General features: G+C 44.0%; 1 protein-coding gene across 1 annotated transcript; it reads right to left on the bottom strand.

Annotated features, from left to right (window-relative positions):
* Positions 1 to 2,225: 2,225 nt before the first annotated feature.
* Positions 2,226 to 17,221, bottom strand: EI24 (EI24 autophagy associated transmembrane protein). Its single transcript, XM_059414339.1, has 11 exons — positions 17,069 to 17,221; positions 14,546 to 14,658; positions 10,139 to 10,284; positions 9,635 to 9,695; positions 8,861 to 8,927; positions 8,222 to 8,346; positions 7,808 to 7,927; positions 7,337 to 7,448; positions 6,541 to 6,652; positions 5,864 to 5,938; positions 2,226 to 3,363 (listed from the first exon to the last, which is right to left on the bottom strand). Exons 2-11 carry the CDS (start codon positions 14,585 to 14,587, stop codon positions 3,201 to 3,203), a joined length of 1,023 nt encoding a protein of 340 aa, XP_059270322.1. The 5' UTR covers positions 14,588 to 14,658; positions 17,069 to 17,221; the 3' UTR covers positions 2,226 to 3,200.
* Between the last annotated feature and the right edge of the window lie 287 nt (positions 17,222 to 17,508).

A 17,508-nucleotide genomic window follows, 5' to 3' on the forward strand; every position in this document is an offset into this window, starting at 1 on the left:
AAGTGATTCTGATGCTGCTTATCCACAACTACTTACTGAAATAAGGTTTCTCTCAATCAAATGGGCACTATTTTCCCCATCGGTTTGAAAGGACTAAAAAACACTGAAACTTGAAATCAGAGAATGAGTGCAAGAATAGGAAGCTGAATGTACAGTGGCCTAACCTAACCTAACCTCTCATCTTGCTGAAGTTCCCTGAAATCCAATGTTTTGTCTAGCTTTGAAAAGTAGTGGGAATGGAAATGGAAATGGAAACTAGTAGCTGTTTGAATGTTATTTAAAAAAATTTGCTTCATCACTTGCCACTCTCCCTCACTGTGCTATTAGGTCCAAGAGGACACTAATCATCTTTCTGGTTCACCTTTGAATTCCCAATCCTTTGCAAAATGCCCAGCAGAGAAGGCACTTCAATGTTACACGATGAAGTCATCCATTCCCCCACTTGATCCCTGACTTGCTCTATGGACTCATGTTAATCCATCCAAAATACTTCACTGATACACGGCTGTCCTTGTTTAAAAGGCATGTTACACTGACCTCAAGTTGGTTAACGGTTTAAAAGTCCTTTTAACTTCTGTGGGTCATATAGCATAGGAGGAGTGTTAATGGGAAGGAGGGAAAGGTCTATTCCATTGTACTACTGAGCTGATAGCTTTTACCAGAGGAGTCTTGATGGGGGCTAATCAGAAAATACAAGAGGATGGAAAATGAATGGACAGTGAACAGACAACTGTAGTTGCCTTTTTATTCCCACACCTGAAATTCTTTTTAAGGCAGTTCAAAAACCTCTAGCCACTGGCTGTCCTCTTCTGGGTTTGCTCCAGTCTGTCACAATTCCTCTTCAACTTTATCTTGCCTCCTAAGTGTAGAGCAATTAACAAGTCAGTATGTGAATCTGTCCACTTAAAAGTTTCCAAAAGACTCAGCAAACGTACCTGGGTCTTAAGTATCTACTTTCCAATTTTTTGATTGCTGTCATGGATAACTGAGCTCTAGGTGGGATACAAGGGCAGTGTTTTGAATCCCATATGCCTGTTCAAGCTGATGCCTCTCCCTGAAAAGAACTTTTATGAACAGGCTACCTTAGATCCTACTGGTTGCATGGTTAAAACTCACGCTCCCTCATGTTTAGCAATACAATCTCCCTCCCTTTGTTACGGTTTACCTCCAATTGCCAGTCTGAACTCAGCAAAAATGGAGCCTGCTCTCCCTTTGCTCCTAATGTCCTACCCACCTCCCTGGTGCTTTTGTGGACATCTCATCTGAAATGACTGCCTGATTTCTACTGTAGATATGCCCAATCCATCCTTCGTACAGGCTTGGTCTTTCGAGAACACTCATAAAATTTTGCAGATTCCTCACTTCCGACTTTGAGCATTAAAAAAAAAATTTTTTTTAATGTATTTGAGAGACAGAGATTACAAGTAGGCAGAGAGGCAGGCAGAGAGACAGAGGGGGAAGCAGGCTCCCCACTGAGCAGAGACCCCCGATTCGGGGCTCGATCCCAGGACCCGGAGATCATGACCGGAGCCGAGGGCAGAGGCTTCAACCCACTGAGCCAACGAGGCGCCCTGAGCCATTTTCTATAGCTAGTTACAGCACTGGATAAAAATCAGGGGCCTTTGGGGTGCCTGGGTGGCTCAGTGGGTTAAGCCTCTGCCTTCGGCTTGGGTCATGATCTCAGGGTCCTAGGATTGAGTCCAGCATTGGGCTCTCTGCTCAGCGGGGAGCCTGCTTCCTCCTCTCTCTCTCTCCCTCCCTGCCTGCCTCTCTGCCTACTTGTGATCTCTCTCAAATAAACAAATAAAATCTTTAAAAAAAAAAAATCATGGGCCTTTATTATCCACTTAACCCCTCACCCTTCTAAACTGAAACCAGCTTAGTTGGTACAAATGCAAATTTCAGGCAGCTAAAATGTGGGTTTCTGTTAACCATATGTCTAATCTCTTCCCTCATGCAAATGTTCAGTACACTGAAACCTGAAAGCTCTCTCTCCCTTCGTGAATACACAGTGGACATACATATGGGCTTTAAAACAATTCCCAATTCTATTCTAAGATGTAAATATGATTATAATCAAATAATCCATACTTCCTCAGGGAACATTTTTCAGGACTAATCTCTCAAAACTACAATCAAATTGTCCAAGCCAAAGTCATGTGTTCCACTTAACCTTTTTAACATTTCACAGGGTGCTGAGTTTTTAAAATTCAACCATTACACGCTTGTCGGAAACCAGCTCACATTTAATTGTGACATTTTAAAATTGGACAAGTGTTTTGACATCTGCCCCCCCTCATATTTAGTCTCTTTAAAGTGACAGGAAAACACCAACCAATTGCAGACTTAATGGGTTTAATAAGTTTACCCCTTCAGTTCCTATTTGCAGCACCCAATATTCCTTTGAAATACCAGACAGACCCGGCAGTGGCCAACAGTACACTTCCGACCTTCAGAGTTCCAAGTTCGGGTTCTCTGAGCACTCGGTGTTGCAGTGGCACTTGTCCAGAACTGGTACCTCCCTTTAGCTGGGGAACTTTAAATGTACCAGTGAAAAAAGCCTTTTCCCCTTCAAGGGGAAAGAAAATCACTCCTCAAAACCCAGCAGATCTGGCTGTGAGGTCTTTCCTCCTGTCCCATCTCTTCAGGCTTGTTTTTTTGCAGTGGAGCAAGAGAGACCAAAATCTAACCTGAGTTACAAGAAACAACAGACAGTGATGGCTATAAAGGGAGTGCTCGGGAGCAAATGAGATACTCCTTTACCTCCCACATCCAATATATGTGCTTCACAGAAAAACAACAAACAAAAACAGGTCCACAAAATACGACAGCTAGGATTACAAAATCCATTCATCCGAGGGTGGTGGAAGGCAGGATGGGGAGCTGGAAGGGTCAATGGCACAGGGACAAAAATAGTATTCCAATCAGTCCAGGCACGGGGGCTGGCAAGTGCTAGAAAAGAGCTACAGAAAAACTTGTGGTCCGCTCAGACTCACCGGTGTTAAAAATCCACACACTGGTGTCAGGAAGATTCTGCCTTAAGCGCACCAGACAAAAATCCCAATTCCTCAGAGAGAAGGGAATACGCAGAGGGCCCTTGGCAGAACGGGTCCTGCCTTCCCTGGTAGAGGAGGGGACAAGGAAAAGAGCTCCTACGGCCTCCTTCCAATCCCACCCATCCCCTCTGGATGGCAGGCAACTCAGTGGCCTGCAGCAGCCTTCAGTTTGGCAGGAGATGGATGTGGTGAAGGGAATTTCTCTGCAGACGTTGAGCTACTCAGTGCGGACTGCAGGTAGACGGTCTTGTGGAAAAGTCTGTTGCTTAAGAAAACCACCAAGGAGAAGAGGCGCAGCTGGAAAAGGCTGAAAGGCAAGAGACCCGACCTGTTAGCTCCCCAATTGATCAAACCTAATGTTTTAATTACTTGACAATGTACTTGACTACGTTAAATTTAAAATGACACAGGGGAAAATGAGACAACTGAAATTTGATCAAGGAAGCACCATACAAATATTAAACACATGGGATAACAGGCAGCCGCTTAAAAAGGCGCTGGGTCTGGCTGCTATTATGAGTGCAATGGAATCGCTATTTGAAGTATGAAGGCTCAGAGGAAATGAAGTTCCATTAACATTGATTCTGATTAGAGAGGTACTTTATTATTTTTTAATTAACATATAATGTATTATTTGTTTTGGGATATGCGTCTGTGATTCATCAGTCTTACATAATTCACAGCACTCAGCACAGCACATACCCTCCCCAATGTCCACCACCTGATCCCTCCCATCCCCCTCTCCTCCAGCAACCCTCAGTCTGTTTCCTGAGATTAAGAGTCCCTTATGGTTTGTATCCCTGTCTGGTTTAATCTTTCATTTCTTCCTTTCTTCCCCTATGATCCTCTGTCTTGTTTCTCAAATTCCTCATATCAGTGAGATCATATTATAACTGTCTTTCTGACTTAGTTATTTTTGCTTTAGCCTAATATCCTCTAGTTCCATCCATGTCACCACAAATGGCAAGATTTCATTTTTGATGGCTGCTTAATATTCCTGTGTATACACACACACACACATACATATACACCACATCCTCTTTAATCCATTCATCTGCTGATGGATATCTAGGCTCTTTCTATAGTTTCTCTATTGTGGACATTGCTGCTGTAAACATTGGGGTGCAAAAATAGATCACTATGTTTGTATCTTTGGGGTAAATACCCAGTAATGCAATTGCTGGGCCATAGGGTAGCTCTATTTTCAACTTTTTGAGGAACCTCCATACTGTTTTCCAGAGTGGCTGCACCAGCATGCAGTATAGAAATACTTTTCTATAGCTGTTTATGAACCTCAAGCTATGTCTTAAGATATCATATACTACATGTGCTTCATTTTCAAGAGTTTCAAGGGAAAGCCAGTTACACCAGAGACTGCCATTACACTAAGCACTGGTAGGTAGCAAGAGCAAGTAAACACCCGAAATAGATCTGAAATGTCTAATACATGTATCCTCACTGACTTAACCAAAACTGATCAAAGATTAAACTTTTTTTAAAATGGCAAAGCTGGGACGCCTGGGTGGCTCAGTTGGTTGGACAACTGCCTTCGGCTCGGGTCATGATCCCGGAGTCCCGGGATCGAGTCCCGCATCGGGCTCCCAGCTCCGTGGGGAGTCTGCTTCTCCCTCTGACCTTCACCTTGCTGATGCTCTCTCTCACTGTCTCTCTCTCAAATAAATAAATAAAATCTTTAAAAAAATAAAAAAATAAAAAATAAAATGGCAAAGCTTTAGGAGTGCTATTATTATTATTGCTAAAGATTCACTTCATTTTTTACAATTTTTTATTGTTTCTAGAGAGAGAGCATGTATACACAAAGGAATGCTCACATGGCAGGGGAAGGTCAGAGGAAAAGGGAAAGGGAATCTCAGAAGGCTCTGTGCTCAGCATGAGGCCCGATCTCACAACACTGAGATCATGATCTGAACCAAAATCAAAAGTCAGACACTGACCTGGCTGTGCCATCCAAGCACCCCACTAAAGATTTATTTTAAAATACTTTGTTTTGGGGTGCCTGGGTGGCTCAGTGGGTTAAGCCTTTGCCTTTCGCTCAGGTCATGATCTCGGGATCCTGGGATGGATCCCACATCGGGCTCTCCACTCAGCAGGGAGCCTGCTTCCTCCCCTCTTTTTTCTCTGCCTGCCTCTCTGCCTACTTGTGAACTCTCCCTGTCAAATAAATAAATAAAATCTTTAAAAAAAAAAAACAAAAAAAAAACCTTTCTTTTGGGGCATGTGGGTGGCCCAGGTGGTTAAGCATCTGCCTTTGGCTCAGGTCATGATCTCAGGGTCCTAGGATCAAGTCGCATATTGGGCTCCCTGCTCAGAAGGGAATATGCTTCTCCCTCTCCCTTTGCCTCTTCCCCCCAGCTCATGCTCTTGCTCAAATAAATATTAAGAAATACTTTGTTAAAAAAAAGAAAGAAATACTTTGTTTTACTATCAGTATCAATAAACTCATGCAGCCAGATCACATGATCTACTATGAAAAGTTGGCCATTCTTATAAAAATGGGTTTCACTACAAGTGTTTACATTGCCCTATCTTCAGTGAATTGTTGAATTTTAATAATATGTATAACAGCATCATTTTTTAAAATATATGTATGTGCATATATGCCTGGGAAAAATTAGGGGATATATTCCAAGTGTTTTTCTCTCATCATAGTGTATATTAACACTTTCCTACAATGTAAAAAATTTATGTTTTTTTTAAGTCTCATTTCTGTAATAGTGAGATTATAGTCATGATCCTTTACAGAGAGACAGCTTACTACATTTTAGCGGATACTGGCTAGTACTTACTATGCTTTGCCAGGGGTCTTTGCTTCATTGGCGCTGATAATGAATAGAGGAAATAGGATAGAGAAGAGGCAGCCACTGTAAACAGAAGAGAAATAATCACCTTCATGATAGCCATGACTTTGGAAAAGAGATTAGAAACCCAGAGTTCCCTTGCCTCCAGAGCTAACATCATGGCTTGATGAAACCATAATCTATCAAACACATCTTTAAAAAAATGTTGTTTTCCTAAGCACTGGCTATGGTAAACTCTGCCCCGGGAGGCAACATAAAAGAATAAGGCATTTAGGGGGCACCTGGGTGGCTCAGTGGATTAATTAAGCCTCTATCTTCGGCTCAGATCATGATCTCAGGGTCTCGGGCTCTCTGTTCAGCAGGGAGCCTGCTTCCCCCCACACCCGCCTGCCTCTCTGCCTACTTGTGACCTCTATCTGTCAAATAAATAAATAAAATCTTTTTAGAAAATTAAAAAAAAAAAAGAATAAGGCATTTAGGATCATGCAGACAAGATTTTAATGCTAACTGACAAATGTCTGGACTATCTGTCAAGGAGAAAAACGTCTACAGACCTGATGGACAAATAAGAACAGAAAATGCCTACCATAAAACCAGGCATACAGAAGATGCTCTCTACACTGAGTATTTTACTAGTCCCCATCAAGTCCCTCTCACCAAACTACCTGATAATGTACGAGGACTGCATTGCTGTGAGGAAAGCCAAGGGCAAGCCAAATCCAAAGTAGTAAGGCCAATTCCTTTCTATGTTTGACAACCGCTGGTGCATTTCAATTCCTAAAACAAGACGGCCAATAAAATTAATTAGTAAGATTGCTTACTTCCTCTTATCAAATGACTAAACACAATAGACAAATTATTTGAGGTTTGAGTTTTAGGTACAAGTCTGTCATTTGGAACAGTTAAACATGTAAACTAGAATTGTCCAAATACGAGATAAAGCTTCTGTGAGAAGTTTTTCAATTCAACAATCACAATTTCAAACCTGCTAAGAATTATGAATTACAACAGCATGCTCTGTCATGATCAGTCTCAAACAAATCAAGGTATCAAATAAAAAGGCAGCCATTCTCTAGAAATCAATTAACCTCTTCCAACCACAGATACCTGTACAAAGATGCCAAAGTCTTTAAAATATCTCCCAGAGAATATGAAAGCACTGACACCAAATGAATTTCTCAAATTTAGGAAAATGTGTGCTCCTTTATGCCACTATATGACTCAGGTAGAGCTACATCACATTAAGCACCATGAAGGTAATGTTACATTGCCATATTCCCCCAGCATCAAAGTTATGGGTTAAACCCTCTAAGCCAAGTGTAAACTCCCTCTTGCCAAAGAGGCTACTTCCTTCCAAAGATGGTTTACCAAGGGCCTAAATATTGGAACAGTTCATGAAGACTGCTTGGCAGCATTTCTAAACTAGACCTCCTACTTCTAAGATTCTTTACACAGACTCACCTTTATTGAACCAACGATATTCAAAGCAGTACAGTGAGTAGAGAAGGGACATATGCAGAAGACTAACCAGCTGACCAACAAGGTGGATGGGAAAGAGACTCACAAACATCCCCTAAAGAACAAATATGGAAAATCTTAATCCCAAAGCTTCAGAGACCGAACACTCTTCACCTGCCACTGTGAGTCACCCCCCCACACCTGTATAAACAGCCTCACAGATGCGCCTCAAGTTTCTCAACAGCGGGAGAGTGGAGAATGCCCGTGGGCAGGGAAGAGGAGGTAAATTTGTATTGCTTATTATTTCACGATTTCTAAATTTTCCAGTTGTTTCTGTGAAAAAGTGATTTAAAAATCATTACCTCCCATCAAGCTTATCTGCCCCAGCATATAGGCAATACCCTAGCTTTGTGGCGCTCCCTTTACTGAACCATTTTTCAAAACTTGCCCATGTACCCAGAAGGCCAGTCTCACCTGGATGAGGAAAAGAGCCTGCAGCAAAAGGTTGAAGAGCATGTCAGCAATTATTTTGCTGACACTAGGGAATGGGTGAGGCTTCCTCCCTGACACCTCAAACGCCAGGTCAGCTATATCCTGTAACAGAGAAAGTAGCTCATCAAAACATGAGTAAGATGGCTTCACCACCATCCCCAAAGCTAAGGTTTACCATGAGATCTGCCAGGTGACAAAAAGCTCCTGGACATTTGGTAATGAGAGGCTTTGTGACCTGAGACCTAATTCCATTTTACAAGAGCACAAAGATCAGCAGCGAGAAAGGTTCAGGCTATGAAAGTACTCCATGTACGGCCACGAACCACAAGCTAAAACCTGCCACCCATCAACTCCATCATGCTGCAGGACCCAGACTCCATTCCACCATGGACCTACTTGAAACCAAATGGCATTTACAACTTTGCTAAGCACAAACAGAGGGAGCACCCAGAGAGCACTGAAAATGGACGTAAGGAAGAATTCCAGCCACGACCAAACATCTCCATGTAGTGATGGATCACCTGAAAAAAAGGGGAAAAAAAGAGTTGTCAGTTTAACTGAAGAAATGAAAAACAAAAAAGACCAAATATGGAACCCCTAGGTGGTGACTCTCCTCCCTCACCCCCCAGCTAGGTTTCTTGCCAGTGCATCACCATACCGACTTCAGGTAGTTTTCCTTTTCGGACATACACCAGTCTTTAGCTGCAGCTCTAAGTCAGAGGAGCCATCTGTGCGGCTTACTGATGGTGACCGAGATGTCACAGTGCTCCAACAGCACAGGCTATGCAGGAAACTATGTGGGTTTCTATCCCAGCTCTGCCACTTACTAATGGTTTAACCTCAATAACTAATTTCTATTTCCTCACCCATAATAAAGCTCTCTGTAACAGTACCCACTCAAAGGGTTGTTGAGAGGCTTGAGCTAAAAACATCTAAAGCTCCTGGTACACAGAAGGGTTCAACAACTAAGAGAGACAGGGATATACCTCCCACCCCCAGCCCAGGCAGATGGCACGCAGCAATGCCTATACTTACCAATAATTTGGGCTGTCACCGACTGTAGTACAGGAATAAACACTCGATAGAACAAGAGGAGACTTAACTAAAGGAAAGAAGTAATCAAGTAAACATTAAAAGCTCTTCCTTAAAACAAGTGCTCCAAGTTTCAGTGTCATTACTTTCCAGACAGAGGTACTTACCTATCTTACCTATCTATTTATTTATTTGACAGCAAGAGACAGAGAGAGAGAAGGAACACTAGCGAGGGGGAAGTGGGAGAGAGAGAAGCAGGCTTCCCACCAAGCAGGGAGGCTGATGAGGGGCTCAATCCCAGGATCCTGGGATCATGACCTGAGCCGAAGGCAGATGCCTAACGGCTGAGCCACCCTAAAAATAAAGGTGTAGAGGGGCCTATGTGGCTCAGTCAGTTAAATGTCTGACTCTTGATTTCGGCTTAGGTTATGGTTTCAGGGTCATGGGATCAAGACCTGTGTTGGGCTCCGCAATGGTCATGGAGCCAATTTTGAGATTCTCTCACCTTTCTCTCTGCCCCACACTTGTGTTCTCTCTCAAAAAGTAAAATAAATAAATTAAAACATGCATATTTAGGGTTATCCTTGACATTTACATACAAGAGTTCTTTGTGTGGGAATAAAATCACCACTGGGGCATAGACTCCTCAGTTATGGTCTTCAGCATGTATCACCATAGGAAAGCTAGTGGTCTCAGTTTCAAGACAGGAGTTGAGAACTATTAATAATAGCAACAATCTGAAGATAAGGCACCTGGCATTTAAGGAAAAGAACTTACCCAGAATACTCCACCATTCCAAGCACAGCACTGGAAAATTCTACTAACAATACGTGGCTCACTGGAAAAGACCACATGTATTCAGCTCGTAAGGTACACAGGCTATTCCATAACCTCAGTCACTCCCCACCTTAGACATTTTGTTGATTACCATTATTCTCCTAGCACCTGTTATTCTTCCAATGTTCTCCTAGTCTCAATGAGAAAAGGCTAAAAATTCTAAAGAAACAGACTTTTTGTTTGTGGTTCTCAATTCACCATTCTGTCTTTTTAAAATGCCAAGACATTGAGCAAGCATGACTGCTAGACCCTAGTTTAACTCAATGTGGAGGGAGAGGGGGGAGTCTCTTGTAACAATTTTTTGGGAAAAAAACATAAAGAGCAAATAATGGGGTACTGAAACTCCAAGTGACTATACAGGGTCCTAATTCTATACTAAGAACTAGTCACTTCCTGAAGTCCCTCCCCCTCGGACATTTTCCAATATCAGCCCCCACTCCTTACCTCTCTTGCTTCCTTTCTATACTTTGGGCTCTCCTCTGTGCCAGGACACTGCTTGCCCTTCTTCGACGCTGTTCTTCTCTCTTTTGCTGAATCCGAGCATCTAGCTTTGAGATGGTACAAATTCCCCAGATGGAGTCTTTGATTCCCTATAGACAAGGGTATTATTTTTCTTTCAAACATTTTATTTATTTGACACAGAGAGAGAGAGAGAGATATAGGGAGAGAGGGAATACAAGCAGGGGGAGTGTGAGAAAGAAGCAGGTGCCTGGCTGAGCAGGGAGCCTGATGTGGGGCTCGATCTCAAGACCCTGGGATCTTGGGGCACCTGGGTGGCTCAGTTGGTTGGATGACTGCCTTTGGCTCAGGTCATGATCCTGGAGTCCCAGGATCGAGTCCCACATCAGGCTCCCAGCTCCATGGGAAGTCTGCTTCTCCCTTTGACCTTCTCCTTGCTCATGTTCTGTCTCTCTCTCAAATAAATAAATAAAATATTAAAAAAAAAAAAAGACCCTGGGATAGTGATCTGAGTCAAAGGCAGACAGTTAAAGACTGAGCCACTCAAGTGCCCAAGGGTATTATTTTAAAGAGGAAGGATTATGGATCAGAGAAGATTTTCCTAAGTTACATACATTCAAGTGAAATAACAGTGGAAACCACTGAACTTATTTTTGCCGTGTGGCTTAAGGGAGCCTTGATAGTTTGATGTAATTCAAAATTTACAGCAGTTGTAAGACTAGAACTTCCAAATATCCTTTCTCCAGATTTACCAATTAATAATAAATGTGGAAAATTAATTTATTGACATACACACACACATTTTCCCCATATGAAAAGGTGTATTTTTTTTTTTAAAGATTTTATTTATTTGACAGAGAGAGATCACAAACAAGGGCAGTGGCAGTGGGAGAGGGAGAAACAGGCTCCCAGATGAACAGGGACCCTAATGCGGGACTCGACCCCATGACCCTGTGATCATGACCTGAGCCGAAGGCAGGTGCTTAACCAACTGAGCCACCCAGGCATCTCCAGAATGTGTATTCCTAGAGGGATATTCTTTTCTATAACCACAAGTTACTGATTCCAGAAATTTAATACTGAAATACTTTAAATCCCCAGTCCATATTCCAGTTTCTCCATTTGACCTGACAATGCCCTCTATAGCATGTTTACTCTGCATATGTCAGAAATCAGTTCAGAATCACATGCCACATTTACTGTCATATCTTCTTAGCCTCCTTTAATTAGACACATCTCTTCAGCCTATCTTTCTTCTTCAAGTATAGAGGCTACTTATTTCATGGTTCCCTCAATTTCCATTTTCTCATAATTAGACCCAGGCTACCCATTTTTGGCAGGACTATCACAGACGGGCTGAGGTGTCCTTCTAAATATTAGATGCACAGTAAGGCATCTGTCTGCCTTTGCTGGCGTTGTTACTTTATATACGCAGTAAAGGTGCTATCCAGCTTCCCCATTGTATGATGCAAATTTCTCCTCTTGCAACTAGTAGGCCTTCTGCGGCAGACACCACTGCAACCAGCAAATATCCTGCTCATTTAAGTTTCTCTCTCTGAGATTCAGTACCCATTTACAATTCTTGCCCAAACCAAGCCTCAATAACATGGGAACAAAACAGTGGTTTTCAAATCCTTCCACACTTAACACTATGAAAAGTCTGGTTACTGCCCTCTGCTCTACTCTTTCCGTATTAATTAAATACCTCTAGTGTGCCCTATACCCTGCACTAAACTCCAGGGATACAAGGACAAATTAAATACTGGTTTCTATAAAGGACCAGGGGCTGGACCACAATTGGGGAAAGACAAAGAAATCATCATTGTAAGATGTAAACAGCTGGAGGATGAGAGCATGCCACGTAAGACAGAAACAACATGGTAGTAGTGCTGGAGGAAAGAATGTCCTTAAAGACTCTTGGGGGGCGCCTGGGTGGTTCAGTGGGTTAAGCAGCTCAGGTCATGATCTCAGAGTCCTGGGATCAAATCCTACATCGGGCTCTCTGCTCAGCAGGGAGCCTGCTTCCCCCTCTCTCTCTCTGCCTGCCTCTCTGCCTGCTTGTGATTTCTCTCTCTAATAAATAAATAAAATCTTTAAAAAAAAAAAAAGATGGGCACCTGGGTGGCTCAGTGCTTAAGCGTCTGCTTTCGGCTCGGGTCGTGACCCCAGGATCCTGGGATCGAACCCCACATCAGGCTCTCTGCTCAGCGGGGAGCCTGCTTCCTCCTCTCTCTCTGCCTGCCTCTCTGCCTACTTGTGATCTCTGTCTGTCAAATAAATAAATAAAATCTTAAAAAAAAAAAAAGACTCTATGGAGAGAGAGAGGATTAAGTCTATAAAGACAGTGACAGAGGCACTTCCCCGCCAGTGGAAAAGTTAGTGCTACAAACCCCAGAACTGCCTATCAACCAGTTCCAAAAACTACTTTCATCCATCCCTCCACTCACATATTAGGCATCCTCAACGAGCTAGATACCAGTCATACGAAAATGCTCGAGGAACGTGTAACCGACCAGGAAAAGTATACAACCAAACAACAACAAAAATTGTTTCAAGTATGTGCCACAACAGATTTATGTCCAAAGTAGACCGGTGGCACTGGGATATTCAGTCTCAAAGAGAGTAGGTGGGAAAAAGACATTCTGGATGTGAAGGCCAATCTGGACTCAAGAATGGCATTTTTACCTATTACCAGCTACTACAAATTTTGAAGCTAACCACCAGGATACAGGAAAATGAGAAAGGGCCAAGTGGGGACAAACCAACTACGGACAGCATAAATTGGCACAGTGTGCACCTGATCTTTTTAGCTACAAGCAGAGTTTTGTTTTGCTTTGAACTTCTAAATCTTCCACAAATTGTTTAAATATTTAAGGGAGTGAAGGTCAAATGGCTGAGGGCCTGACATGTGCTAGGATGATGACAGGATCCCCACCTCTAAGATGCTTACAGTCTACTAGGGCAGACTAACATTAACAGCACATAGTAGAACTGATCCAGGGTTGAAATTTTGTAGCATCAGAATGGCAAGATGAGGGGCGCCTGGGTGGCTCTATGGTTTGGGCTGCTGCCCTCGGCTCAGGTCATGATCTCAGGGTCCTGGGATCGAGCCCCGCATCGGGCTCTCTGCTCCGCAGGAAGCCTGCTTCCCCCCCCCCCCCCCCCCCTCTCTCCCTCCCGGCCTACTTGTGATCTCTGTCTGTCAAATAAATAAATAAAATCTTTAAAAAAAAAAAAAAAAAAAATAGAATGGCAAGATGAGGTAAAGGTATTGAAAGTACATCTCGGAGCAGCTGGGTGGCTCAGCTGGTTAAGCATCTGTCTTTGGCTCAGGTCATGATGCCGGGGTCCTGGGATCAAGCCCCCACATCAGGCTCCCTGCTCAACAGAGGGGGTCTGGTTCTCCCTCTGCCCCTCCCCCGCTCATATTCCCTCACTGTCTCTCAAATAAATAAAACTCAAAAAAATAAAATAAAGGGGTGCCTGTGTGGCTTGGTGGGTTCAAGCCTCTGCCTTCAGCTCAGGTCATGATCCCAGGGTTCTAGGATCGAGCCCCACATCGGGCTCTCTGCTTAGTGGGGAGCCTGCTTCCCCCCCGCCCCACCTGCCTCTGCCTACTTGTGATCTGTCTGTCAAATAAATAAATAAAATATTTTAAAAAATTAAATTAAATTAAAAAGTAGATTTCATTGCACGAAGTGTTTTTGACCCTTCTAAGATAGTCCTTCAATTCCCCCTCTTTTATTTGAAAGTAAAAACTTTTGAGCATTCCCATTGAGAAAGGATCCCCCTGCTCCCAGGATACAGCTACAGAGGCTACAACTAGGCCGTAAGCCTAAGACACCCACTATGACGGAATTTTCTGCTATTGGTTAATTTGGGTTACTAAGTCCTAAATAGATCTTTATGGGACATTTTCATAGTGCATCATCATTTGCACCACATAGAATGGAGGGAAAGTAGGTTCTGTAATATAAACAGGAGTAAAGTAGTTCAGGTAATAGTAGTCTATCAATGTTCACTTATTAATTTTGACTAGTGGACCACAGTTACATAAAATAATGCTGGTGAAGGATATAGGGGAACACTTTTGAACTATTCTGCAACTTTTCTCTAAGTCTCAAATTATTCCAAAATAGAAAGCATTTTGAAAAAAGGCTCTGGAGTCAAACTAACCAAGGTTCCGATACTAGAGACACTCACTAGATAGCTTTCCCAAGCTTCTGGAAGACGTAAGATAAATACTTAATCTCCTGTGTAGTGTGGATGAGAATGAAAACCTGTAGGTGAGGGACCCAACAAATGTTAACAACCCCCCCCCCCAAAACCTAAAGATTTCCTAGTCAGATACTGCAACAAAAAGATCAAGAGATGATACATTGAGGTACTCACCCTGGCAAGGTCCTGGAGAAAGGTTTTGACACTGTCAGCCATCTCTTCACCACCCCAACTACCAGCTACACAGAGGAGAGAGAAGCATCTCAGAATCTTTCATCATGAAGGACCTGGAAACAGATGGAGCACAATGGGGCAACAAATAGGTATATCACAGGTAAGTTACTTCATGTACATGTCTACAAAAGGACCTTTTCCACATACTTACATCTCTACGGGGAGCACAGATTTGGGCACTTCCACAGATACTAACCCAGGGAATTAAGTGAAAGTATAGCTATAACTGTTGAAACCTGAAAGCAATACAATTTTTAAGTCACTTCCCACCCTCACTTTTACGTGGGGGTAAATGTGCTCTTGAACCAAGAGTCTGCTCTCTGGGCCTGATGTCCCTAACTATCCCTCCTACACATTCCAAATAGCTGAGGATTTGGAAATGAGTGATAATTACATCTCAGTATCCTCGTAAGCGGTAGTTATACTTGATGTAGAACCTCAAACGCCTGAATGAAAATATAAGAGCAAGACAAAAGTTCTGGCAAAAATTACTAAATATGCACTTCACACACAGGGCCCTCTGGCACACAAGTAAGCTTAAGGTACAATGTGAAACCACCCCACCTAGACTATCAGATAGGCCTCCCCATGTTTTCCAACTTTAAATATATACATATATATATGTGTGTGTATATATATATATATATATATATATATACATACATACACACAAATATATACATATATATATGTGTGTGTATATATATATATATATATATATATATATACATACATACACACACACACAATTTTAATAAGCATACAAAAACAATGGAATATAAACTAGGTCCAAAAAGTTTGTGTATAAACATTCCTTGAAACACTATAGCTTTCTCATTTCAAGTAATTCTCACGTAAACAAAAAACCCAGCTCCAAATATTATGACAGAGTTTCACAAGCATCTTGTATAAAACTCCCAATTTCAAAACATAAGCACCTTTTCCCTCACACATTTAACCACTTCAAACTGTACCTTGACCCAACTGGACTACTGCCACCCAGAACCAGAAGAGCAGGGACTAAAGCAGTAGGAAAGCAACTTGCATAACACTGTATGTACCATCTGCTCCTAAGGTCAAAACTCATTACTTCAGATACAGAAGTTTCTAGGGTTCAGAAACTTCTGTGAATACTCCCACTTAAAAACGCCTCAAGGTGACAGGGTAACTCACTATCAGGTGACTAGTAACTACTCAATACACCATACTAGTTTCTGAAGATTATCATGGATTCACTCTTAACCAGCTACTGCCTCCTCTGTAAATTAAGGATTTAAAATTCTTCACAGGTCTTTTGAATAGAAGATGTTAAAACTGAAAAATAGTAACCTCTATATAAACCCAATCCCACTAAAGACTGAGCTATCTTGGGAGTTGGAGGAAGCCAGTCACTCGGTCTGGATTTCTCACAGGACCCTGACAAGTCGTTCACAGCTCTAGTCAAGGAGAACAGCTGTGTTATCGGAACCGTGGCCACTGACACCTGGCTTCCCAACGTACAAGGGACAGATTACCTACTGACCTAAAGGGGCGGTATAAGGACAAGTCACTTCAATTCTATAGAGACCCTAGCAGCCTTCCTTCACGGATACTTGGTGAATTGCCCGGTTTGACAAAGAGCTGAGGCATGGAGAAAAATAGGACTTGCCACCATTTAAGACCACACAGGGGGAACTTTACTATTGAGCTGGAAGGAAATAAGATGCATCTAGTTCTCAGCACTTTACAGATGGAGGAACTGAGTCTCCGAAGTTAAATGCTTGCCCAAGATGACAGCAAATGAATGGCTACTGCGAACTTCAAAAACCCTGGTGGTTCTAACCCTCAGTCGGGACTACTTCTTACTCAAGCTTTGCAATGAGTTTGTTTAACCCGAGCACCCCATGGACAACTTCTCTTGAACCTGGAGATACAGGTGGCCTTTAGATCCCTAATAGTCACCAGAACTCCTGAAGAATCTTGAGGCACAATCCTGTCCTTTCATTTCTAAGCCACCCAATCCAAGACCGGAAAGCAGGAAGCTGTTCTAGCCCACACCAGGTGCAGAAAGGCTGAGCATCCTCGCTTCTCTCGAGGGCTTCACGGACTGCTTCAAGTCCACCGGTCAGCTGGGACCCGTCTCCGCGGTAGCTCCTTGCCAATTTCGACCGGAAACACAGTCTCCCCTCGCAACCCAGCCGTGCACGAGGTACTGAGCACGCTTACCTCCGGTCACACGCAGAGCTAAACATAGACGCGCCGCACCTGGGGCAGCGGACTGCGTCCCGCGGCCTGGCCTGGCCCGAATCGGGCCAGAACATTCCTGCTAGGGGTGCCCTCCCGAGGACCCTGCCTAGAACCACGCACTCCCGCGCTCGGGCCCTCCCTTCCCTCGCACGCCCTCGCCGCCCCTGCCTCGCAGGGCCCCAGCCGCGCGCCGGCTGCGCGGCGCCAGTGGCCTTGGTTCGGCCAGTCTGCACCTACCCGGCCGCTCCGCCGCCGCGGCTCCGGCCCGACCGGCCCCCTCGCCCACCGCGGACCCAGTGGGCTCCTCTCAGACCCTCCGCGCCCGGCCGCCAGCTCCCGCCCGGGCGCTCCCAGGGCCGGGGCCGCTGCGCCCGCACTGGGCATGCCCGGGCCGCACGGGGCCGCTGGGAAGTCGGGCGGGAGCCGAGCCGAGAGGAGCCGAGCAGAGGCGCGCCGCGCAGCCCTGGGTGGGGTGGAGGGGGCGGGATCGCAGCGGCGGAGGGGGCGGGGCGAGGAGGGGCGGCGGAGCCTGGGAAATGCAGTCCATGTTCCGACCCCGCCCTTCCCACGCCGCGTCCAAGGACGCCCAGGACCGCGCCGCGCGCTTCCCGGACCGCCTTCCTCATTTAGTCCTGCCCCGAGCCTTCGTCCTGTTCGTTGCACTGCCGGTTTACTTC

This window comes from Mustela nigripes, chromosome 1 (genome assembly GCF_022355385.1).
Source record: "Mustela nigripes isolate SB6536 chromosome 1, MUSNIG.SB6536, whole genome shotgun sequence".
NCBI lineage: Eukaryota > Metazoa > Chordata > Mammalia > Carnivora > Mustelidae > Mustela > Mustela nigripes.

Excerpts from the sequence above, each read along its gene's own strand:
- EI24 (XM_059414339.1), bottom strand. The coding sequence starts at position 14,587 with ATGGCTGACAGTGTCAAAACCTTTCTCCAGGACCTTGCCAGG. Across the intron at positions 10,285-14,545 it reads TTCTCCAGGACCTTGCCAGG|GGAATCAAAGACTCCATCTG; the intron begins GTGAGTACCTCA and ends CCTTGTCTATAG. Across the intron at positions 8,347-8,860 it reads GGTGACAGCCCAAATTATTG|GTGATCCATCACTACATGGA; the intron begins GTAAGTATAGGC and ends CCTTTTTTTCAG.